The 10,445-nt window shown below is 41.9% G+C and overlaps 1 protein-coding gene and 1 long non-coding RNA gene across 3 annotated transcripts in view; one reads left to right on the top strand and one right to left on the bottom strand.

Moving 5' to 3' along the window:
• Window positions 1-10,445, top strand: part of LOC117559537 — a 37,357-nt gene that overhangs the window by 21,581 nt on the left and 5,331 nt on the right. Inside the window, exon 7 of one of the 2 annotated variants that reach the window (XR_004570983.1) lies at window positions 3,356-3,460. The exons of the other annotated variant lie outside the window; for it this stretch is intronic. This is a non-coding gene — a long non-coding RNA (uncharacterized LOC117559537). Of the gene's footprint in view, window positions 1-3,355; window positions 3,461-10,445 lie in introns of those variants that run through there. 2 annotated transcript variants of the gene reach the window in all.
• en2a (engrailed homeobox 2a) lies at window positions 3,870-9,836 on the bottom strand. The gene is made up of 2 exons (XM_034236325.1): window positions 9,010-9,836; window positions 3,870-6,602 (listed from the first exon to the last, which is right to left on the bottom strand). Exons 1-2 carry the CDS (start codon window positions 9,497-9,499, stop codon window positions 6,220-6,222), a joined length of 873 nt encoding a protein of 290 aa, XP_034092216.1. The 5' UTR covers window positions 9,500-9,836; the 3' UTR covers window positions 3,870-6,219.

Raw genomic sequence — 10,445 nt, 5'->3', positions numbered from 1 at the left:
AGGTTTAAGTGTGTTTCATGATATTGTTTACATGAGAAAGCAATTAAAAGTAATGTTTCATATGTATTATTGAATCAATTCATTGATGAACACAATACAACAATTCTGTTAATTGATGAGTTTATTTGATGAGAGGCAAAAACATAATCGTTCTTTAAGATGTGATTTATGTAATGATAAATAAAATATCTTTGTATTTCGGACTCTTTTAGCAATTTGAATATGTTCTGGAAGGTCATGATGATCAACATTAAGGCTTTATGATGAATCAACTAGGCAACAGACTGATGTCGATGTTTCTTGGGGTAAAATAAATGTTTGGTATATCTGCTTCCATTTGTCCCAAAAGATAACATGTCAAAATAATGAAAGTTAGTTACCAAAAAACGTCATTTTATTGAAGCTAAATCCATAGTGCAGAGAAAGTAAAACAATTCAGTCATTGTGTGAAATTTAATATTTTATAAACAGATAAACATTTAATTCAGATTTAAAGTGTTTTCTCATTAATTTCCCCCCAAAAAAGAACAATCAAGTGCTTTCTCTTTGCGCTTCATCAAGGAAACCACATTCTAACTTAAATGTAAGATTTCATATCTCCTGGTTTTAATCCACTCCTCTAAAGCCTGGGGAAACAGAAATGGCGGCTATGGGAAAAAGGGAACGGGGAGAGATTTGTTTTTCCCTGAGTTTCCGCCCTAGTGAACAAAAAGGACCTTTATTGAAAAGCATCTCTTTACAAGGGGTCGCTCAAACCCGGTGTGTGAAATGAGAGTTGCCTGGGTGTGACTTCTGCAGAAAGCATCCGCTCTCCATTGTCTGCGCAGTCATCCATGAGAGATCAAGGGTTACCAAGGTGCTCTGGAGAAGGGAGGGCTCTATGTGAGACACCGAAAGTCCACAAAATACTCATTTCCTTGTGAGTTGGCGGGGGCTTCAGACGCTCGTTAATGAAAAGTGTTGCCTGCCTAGCCTCCTGTACACTATATGTAAAGAAAAGTTAGTCCAGACTCTGTTTACCCCGTGCCGAATGTGTAGAAAAGGTAAAAAGTAATTCTCTCTTTCTTGCCAAGAAGAGTTCAGTCACTGAGCCTCGGCATTAACTTGTATTCTAACAAGATTAAAATATATTCGTCCTGGGGATTAGCATAGTTAGGTGTCCCTTTAGCTCTCTTTTTTGCAGCAGTGGTGCGGTGACAGTGGGCTTTGATCTGCGTACCGAGGCAACAGTCCTGGCTTGGACCTAGCCACTCGAGTGCCAAGTGTGAAATTGGCCTGATGTCATCCCCATTCTTCACCTTTTACATCTTTCACCACTTTAATTATGTTTCCGCCACAAAGCCCGGGCACCTCGGAGCAGCAGATTCCACTCTGGCCGTAGGAAGCATTTTTAGAGAAGTGGGTAAATGACACAGTGGGGGGGGGGGGAGGATGGTGGGAGAGGTCATAGTAGGATGGGGGGGGGGACCCTTTTGTGTTTTAGAGGTAGACATTGATACTCTCCTGATGTATCCTGCGCTCACTTCCATCTTTACAGCTTGAGAACTTGCAGAAAATCACTTTTATTTCATGCATTTTGCTCAACTTCTGCACGTTCTTGCACAAGAGGCGACTTGGTGATTTGTACTCCATGTGATGTTGTTTTGGAGGACACTTTCTTTGCTAATTACTTTCACATAAAAGCAAAGAGAGCGTGCTCGTGCAGCTTCGGCTATTGATTCTGCAGAGAAGGCCGTCCGTGGTCGCTGGTCCTCTCTTTCTTCTTTGGTTTGTGAGCTGTTGGCCGTGTGGGGAGGGGTCACACACACACACACATATTGGTTTGTCAGCATCAAAACATGGTCATCATTACAAGGCACACAATAAGCATGGCCACTATGGCTTAATACTCAATCCACGTCTAACCAGTGTCGTATTCCTACTTGACATTTTGGATAGAGCATATGTGTCTAAAACGTAACGAGCATAGATTTAAAAAATGTACAAATACAGAAATAAGTCGACCAAACCAATATGTCAAAAACACTAAATCTAAAACGGGTGCTTAAAGTACATTTTCAGACGAAACGTAGATATTTCAAAGTATTTAACTATATTTGAAATGGAGAAATAAGTGAACCTCTGTCCATGCATCTGTCCTGATTTGGGTAGTGTGTGCACATGCATCTAAAACGGGTGCATAAAGTACATTTTAGGAGAAAACTTAGATTTTTGAAAACATATTTAAGATGGAGAAACGAGTAATACTGTCCATTCATGTGGTGTCATTATAGGGTAATGTGTGCACCTAAAACGGGCGCATAAAGTACATTTTAAGAGAGAACTTGGATTTTTAAAACCTAAAATAGAGAAACAAGTAAACCAACATCTGTCTTCATGAGTGGCTTACAGGTTTTATTGATTCCCAAACAGTTTGGTTGCACACTTCGATGAATAAACAGGAAGGTAAGATTGTAAAATGTTGACATGTGCAACACCAAGCATCTAAAGCTCACTCTTTGCTGCAATGAGACAAGTTATCTTCCCGTATTAAAGCAGAGCGCTCCTGCAGCTCCGTGCCCCGTGTCCCTGTCTGAACTTCGGGAGTTTCTCTGCGAGTGAATATTTTTCTTCTTGTTGGACCTGAAACAAGTGTGTGTGTGTGTGTGTGTGTGTGTGTGTGTGTGTGTGTGTGTGTGTGTGTGTGTGTGTGTGTGTGTGTGTGTGTGGTGTGTGTGTGTGTGTGTGTGTGTGTGTGTGTGTGTGTGTGTGTGTGTGTGTGTGTGTGTGTGTGTGTGTGTGTGTGTGTGTGTGTGTGTGTGTGGAATCAAGTGTGTGTGTGTGTGAGAGAGAGCATGTGTGGAATCAAGTGTGTGTGTGCCAGGAAAAATAAAATAAACCCGAGTGATAGTAAGATGTGAGTGTGTGAGCGAGAGTAGTGTGTGTACTGGGAGGGGCGAACCAGCCACCTGCAGCCATGACAGGCTTTGACCTTCATTGCTCCCCCTCTCTCCCCCCTCACTCTCCCTCCTCTCTCTCTCTCTTCCCCCCTCCTCTCTCCCCCTCTCTCTCTTCCCCCCTCACTCTCCCCCTCTCTCTCTCTTCCTCTCTCTCTCTCTCCCCCCTCACACTCGCTCTCTCTCTCTCTTCCCCCTCCCTCTCTCCCCCTCTCTCTCTCTCTTTTTCCGCGCCCCTCTCTCTTCTTCTTCCCCTCACTCTCTCTCTCTCTCTCTCTCTTCCCCCCTCACTCTCCCCCTCTCTCTCTCTCCTCTCTCCCCTCACTCTCCCCCTCTCTCTCTCTCTCTTCCCCCTCACTCTCCCCCCCCCTCTCTCTCTCTTCCCCCCTCACTCTCCCCCTCTCTCTCTCCCCTCTCAGTTCTGTGACAGAAGCTTTCAGAGGAGGAGGACTGACCGTCGTGGAAACATCGCTCTATGCACGGCCGTTAGACGTGGCGTTCAAAGACTAGCGGTGCAAGTATGGAAATGCAGATAAGGCATTGTTGTGGAAACATGCCTGGGAATTGTTCAAGCCCCCCCCCCCCCCCCCCCCCCCCCTTCACCACCAACAACCACCACCCCCCTTTTGCATAATGTTTGCATGCTTTTTTGCAAATGTTTTAATCTCAGAAGCCATGAATTTGATCCTGTGTGAATGCGATGCAGAACCGCCCATGAGTGAATGAGTGGGAGAGGATTGTCATGCCATGCAAATGAATAATATGTGATTATATTTGGGAGTATTTGACATCTAGGCAACTATTTTTGTATATATCTGCCTAATTTAAGCTAATAATGCATGTTGTTTTCCAGATTTGAATGCGTGCAGAAGCTCAGCGTTGATTTGAGGTCACACTTTGTGTTTGTTTTTACAAAAAGATGCCAGAAACATGTTTGTGTATAATCTTCAAGGTTTTATTAACTCTTCTTTTGCAGTGTTCAGGAGGCAGTTAATTACACAATTAATACATGATACAAATTATGTACACTTATACCAAAGAATACTTCAACATAAAATAAAAAATAGCATTGTCTTCTACAACTCTGTGTTGTAATTTCATTGAAACATGTTCATATATAGATAGATATACGCTGATGAGTAAATTCATAATGTCGTACCAGCAGTGTTTTCATAAAGGCATTGAATAGTCTGCATTTGAAGTAATACTGCTTCTCTGATTCGGCACAGTTTCTGTTTCAGAAAAAAAGTTCACACTTGAACTTTAAGGCAAAGTGTGTCTCTGTTTGGTGGATTTTAATTCACACACACTTTTTGCAGATACACAACAAAAACACTTTGAAAAAGGCAGAAAAGTCCACAATTTGGTATGGATACAGTCTAAAACTTCATACTCCCGTCGATAAAGTTTATAAACACAGTTATTTTTGCCCCCCCAAGTACAACAAATTGCAGCTTTCATGCAAAAAGGCCCCATAAACTATTTTCATTCACAAAACAAAAAGAAACAAAAGGAAGTTATTGCAAGATAAACAAGCAGTGTGAACACCTCAGATATCTACTCTAAAGCAACACTGGTCATTGGATAGATTTTCTCAATATAATCTATATAAATACACATAAGTCCTTTCAACAACGATTTGTAATACAGTCAGTGATGGATTTGCCTTTTTCATGATAAATGTAATAAAACTGTATATAGAGAAGGATTTGTAGAGGCTATTCTAGAACAGAAGGAGGGGGGGGGTCATCATTGTCTTTATGCTACAGAGTGAGCCTTCGAGCTACAAAATGATTCATATTGCTGGTTAAACTACAACAGCTGCACTGATGCATTGGAGGGGGGTAGCCTAGCTTAGCCTAGCTTAGCATTTTAGTGGCGTTAGACAAAAAAAAATCACTTTTTAAAAACGTATCAAAATTCATTGTCTGCCCAATTACATTTAAAAACACCCTCCTCTCTCTGCCCTGTTTTCACATTGAAACACAAACCAACAAGCACTATGGGAATAATAATAAAAAGTGGTGTTAGCATTTATTTAAATTCACAGTAGCCTGGGTGCAGCACAAATGTTCTTTGGACTTCGGTTTGTTCACTTCACTGACACATCGCAGCTTTAGCGCCATGGAGAAATGACAATCATGAGAGGCCTATAGAAAAAATGAAGGGTGTGAGCACCTCATATTGGGGGGGAGGGGGGGGGGACAAACAATGACTTTTATACAACATCTTTTATAGACGTGATATTGTAGAAATATCTCTATTTATTTTTTTAAAACAATTGATGCTGGTATTCTCTACACTGGCCCTTTATTCGATGAGATTATTGCATTGTAGGCTTGACAGACCCCTCCCATATAACGAAACCCCACTATAATATTCCTGCAGGAGGCTATAGAGACTGACATTCTGTAGGGACGGTTTTATCTGTAGTGGGTGAGCAGTATACTGGTTTCTTTAAATATTTCCTGTAGTTTTGCTGTGATATCTCTATAAAAATCTATCGTAGGATTACTATAGCGTCTGTTCGTCAGGAGGCTGCTCTGTGGTCCTGGTGCCAGTTTAGGGAACCCGACATGTTGAGACCCCAACGTTTAATGATAGAAATGTATAGTAAGGGTCCCAAGAACACAGAAACTGCCGGATGCTAACCTGCATATGTTGAGCAATTTGCACAATTAGTTTACGTTGCGTTAATTAAAATGAATGGCATTGTTGCGTATAAACAATAGTTTGAAAATGGCTTCGCCGATTTGGACACTTTGAGTGGTTTTGGGGGTTATTGAGGATATTTAATGCATTTCTGACATTTTCAGGATCCAAAATTGCAGTTTTAATCAGAAAGTGGCCATATTTGTACTCTCTGTGGACTGAATTTGATATATTTAGAAATAAATAGGAAATCTGTCCAATCCAAATGATCAAGAGTCGACTAAATCTTCCAAATCGATCCAAAATCTAATCAAAATCAGCCCACAGAGTAAAACTATTGCCATTTATGTCAGAAATTGACTCAATTACCCCCAAAAATCACTCCATAACTGTCCGAATCGGCCAAGCCTTTTTTTTTTTTACTATTGTCCACATAATCGCTATAATCGTAATTCATGCTAATTAACACAATGTATGCTAATTGCGCAAATTGCCCAACATATGCAGGTTAGCTTCCGGCAGTTGCTATGTGCTGGGGACCCCATCTATAAATGTTTAACATAAAACGTTGAGGTTATCAACATTTCCGGGTTCACCAGAGGACTTTATGGGCTGGCTAACAGACCTCTGATCAGTCGCTGTCGGATTTCTCGTCCTTGGACGTGACGGTGGCGTGATTGTAAAGTCCCTGTGCCATCAGGTGCAAGGCCAGAGAGTTTTTTGCCCCGCTGGCCTTCTTGATTTTGGCCCTCTTGTTCTGGAACCAGATCTTGATTTGGGACTCGTTGAGGCCCAGCTCCTGCGCCAGGTGCTGCCGCCGCTGCTCCGTCAGATATCGGTTCGTCTGGAACTCGGTTTTTAGTCTTTGCAGCTGTTCTGCAGTGAAGGCCGTCCGTGGTCGTTTGTCCTCTTTGCTGCTGCTGCTGCTGCTGCTGCTGCTGGTTGGGGGGGTGGTGGGTGTGGTGGTGGTGGTGGTGGTGGTCGATTTCTTCTTTGGTTTTCGAGATCTTGGCCCTGTAAGGTGGGCAGGGGGCACAGACATAGTGGTTAGTCAGCATCAAAACATACAAGGCAGTAAAGTAATCATGCAAACGGTTCAAAAACAACGTTAGAAATTAATTTTAAATATATTTTTGCTCCATAAAATACTCAATCAACCTCTAACTATATCCTATTGAAACAGAGACTGCATATTGATGGTGTTTGGCACTGTAAAGTGGGGAGGGGTCCCGCAGATCTTGGTTTGCCAGCATCAAAACATGGAAAGGATTACAAGTCAACAACGTGACCAAGCATACGGTTTAATATCAATTTTAGAAATGTATTTTAAATATAGTTTGCTCCTTAAAATACTCTATTTAAACAGAGACATCTTAAACTGGTGTTTTTTGGCACTGTAATGTGGGGAGGGGTCACTCGGATATTGTTTTGTCAGCATCAAAACATGGTCATGGTTACAAGGCCAAACGTAATGATGCATACGGCTCAATAACAACTTTAGAAATGAATTTAAAAATAGTTTTCTGCAGTAAACTACTCAGTCTACTCTAAGTGGTATGTATTCCTACTTTTCATGCAAATGCGTCCAAAACTCGTGCGTAAAATGTATTTTAGAAGGAAACTGAATTTTAAAACTATCCAAATTGAGAAATAAGTAAACCAATCCATACATCCAGGGTAATATGAATCCGTGCGTAAAGTCTACTTAAGAAGATAAATTAGATTTGAAAACGTATTTACCATATAATAAACAATTGTGCATGAATCATTATTACGGTAATGTGCGTATTAATCTTGAACTGGTGCGTAATGTCTATTTAGAAGAAAATGTGACTTTCCAAAATAGATAAATATGTAAACCATTGTCAAAACACCAAGGGTAATGTGTATGTATCCAAAACAGGTGCTTTAAGTTTGTTTTAGAGGACAGCATAGATTTTTAAAACGTATTTAACGATCCAAAATAGATAAATAACTAAGTGAACCAATGTGCATGCATCCTCAAGTCATTCGGGGCTTACGTGATTTGTTTTAAACAATTCACAGAATAAGTTTAATTGATTCCCCAAAGCCTTTTTTTGGCACACTTTAATACGATTGTAAAATTGTTGACACCACCAACACCCAGGAACCAAAACCTCCCCCCTCCCTCCCTGTTCCTATCCTTCTTCCTCGCTTACACACACATATAGGCTACGTACACACACACACACACACACACACACACACACACACACACACACACACACACACACACACACACACACACACACTGTCTGTAGTAATAAGGAATTATGAACCAATAGGACGACAGTAGGAGAAACATCACTTTTACGCAGCAACAGCACAGGATACAGTTCGCTGCAGCTGCTTTGCATTTTTGTTTTTGTGGGCCACTTGAAAAGCTCCTCAATGGAGGAAACGTGAAGAGAATTTAGAGCAGCAACACATTACGATCATTTTCATTCTGCTGAGAGGCCTTCGTGTTTGGTTCCCTCCTCCAATCAGAGGAAAACATACATGAAGCTCTACAACACGCCGAACATGATGAATCAGCTTCTGTCTGTGTGTGTTTTCCACGCAGCCCATATACAAGCTGAGCAGCTCTACAACTCGTAGTAGTCCTCTACGCTACTCCATACAGCGTTACATAATGCATGAGAACAAGTTGTACTCCACTTTATGGACGCTCCAGAAAACGCTCCTATTAAGTTTTCTGCAGGCTGACAATGTTTTCTTATAGCCTAAACAAACACAGGGAATAATACCAGGAGACACTTCTGGACAGCACACACACATAAGGAGCGTCCATTGTGGAAACATGCATTTTTAATTCACCCCAAACTCAACTTTCAGCAAAGTGCCAAAACAAGAATATAATTGTTTGCAAAAAGCAGTTCCTCTGGGAGACTTTCAGCATCGAGCTATTTTTTTTTGTATTTATACGACCCCGGTTTCATCATATTCAAACCCGAGGAAATAAACAACAACTTGTAACATTTAAAGAAAATAAATCTGTGCGTAAATTCTAAACAGCTATTTTCAAAATGTATTTAAAATGACTTTTGCGAGTAGTTTAAATACAAGTTACTTTTAAAATACATAATATTCCTTTCTAGTTTCAAACAGGCCTCATCTCACGGAAAATCCCGATTTAGATTGATTTAGATTTATAAAATCACATTTTACAACCGCATACTCTTCGTGGACCAAATGTATTTGCGTTTTACATTTAAATAATATTTCTACAAAAATCCTACGTGCTTTTATGCTCAGTATATTCTCAGTTTTGCTCCGCTCTCTCTGCACGCGTCGCTGCTCCACTCGGGAGAACTCGGTCAAGGCATCCGGGGTCAGTGTTACGGGGTATTTCAGGTTACCGGGAATACGGTACGGAGTGAAAACGATGTGAAGCACCAACCTGAAGAAGGCCTGTCCGAGTACCGGGTGCAGTAAACCCAGGCCGGCCACAGCATGGGTTTACTGGACTGGGGAGGGTTCGAGCTGGCTTGGGAACTGTCTGAGTCTGAGCTTAGGCACTGGTCTCCTTTCTCTCTGCGGGCTTTCAGGGGCTCCTCCTCGGCTATAGGGGGCTTCTTGGTCCCGGTGACAGTGTGAGGAGTGGAGGTGCCCTCCGCCGGCACCGTGTTCCCCCCCACCGGCTCGGTCTGAGCAGGGCTGTGGAGGTTCAGGCTGCTCTCTGATCCTCGGGTCTCTCCACCGTCCTTTTTGCGTCCGAAGTCCGGGCGCAGGATGTTATCGATGAAGAAATTGGTGACCCGGTGCGGGATCTGCGGGTTCCCGGGCTGATGGAGCATGGGGAGGATGGCTCTGTTGGACTCATCTCTGTTGGATTCATCCGCCGACTCCTCCACCACCACGTCTCTGTTGCCCTGATCATTTTCTTCCATACTGATTCACTTTCCTTTACGCGCTTTAACCCCTTTGTCGCCTCTGCAATTTAAAATGTGCAAAAAAGAACTTCTGGGGAGAAATTAAATTGCAGGATTTTTTGCACGCTAAAAAAAATAAAACTCAAATGCTAGTGAGCGCCTCGGACACCATGCAAAATCTTGCAATAGTGTCCTCTGAGAAAAGCATACTTTTTTGACATATATTCCCTCAACCTCGGGTTACAGCTGAGCTAAATGTGCCATTTGCGCACCGTCCAATTTATCCGATTTCTGTGCGCTCCGCTACACCTAAACTAAACTAAGGGTAAATAAAGAGGCTCCTAAACTGATGCTCTAATACTCTCACTCTGGAGTTTTGTTCTTATTTTCAATACGAGCCCCTCGAGTGACGTTTTCCCACCGTCCTCCCAGACACGTGCCTTGGACCAATAGGATGGCAGAAACTAGGCCACGTGACGCAGACCCCGGAGTAGTCCACAAACGCCCATCCTCGCCCCAGTAAAGGGGAAGAAGCCTCATTTAAATCCAGTGCGTGCTCACACACACTCCCAATAATTACTCTGTGCGTAAGAATCTGCATTCTATGTTTTCTTTATTTGAGTTTGCAATGCAAAACATGATGCCCATCACATTGTTTGATGTTTTAAAACAATGGAAGCACCGTCTGTGAAACTGAGACCCCCGGGGCTCCTTTGCTTGCAGGGCAGGGAGGAATTCCCAATAAAACCAACAATAGTACATTTTTACTACATTAAAACATATCTTAGGTGTACATACATGTCATTGTAAGCACTTTGAGATCACCAAACTTCCATTTTAAATCAATTTAAACCCACAAATCAGATTTTAAATCAAACATGAAAAAATCCAGAGCTCAAGACGAATTTGGAGATTTAGGACAAGCTTTTTCATTTACAATATCTAAAAATATATTGAAAAAATC

This window comes from Gymnodraco acuticeps, unplaced genomic scaffold (assembly GCF_902827175.1).
Source record: "Gymnodraco acuticeps unplaced genomic scaffold, fGymAcu1.1, whole genome shotgun sequence".
Taxonomy (NCBI): Eukaryota; Metazoa; Chordata; class Actinopteri; order Perciformes; family Bathydraconidae; genus Gymnodraco; species Gymnodraco acuticeps.
This window is presented reverse-complemented; position numbering and strand designations above follow the sequence as displayed.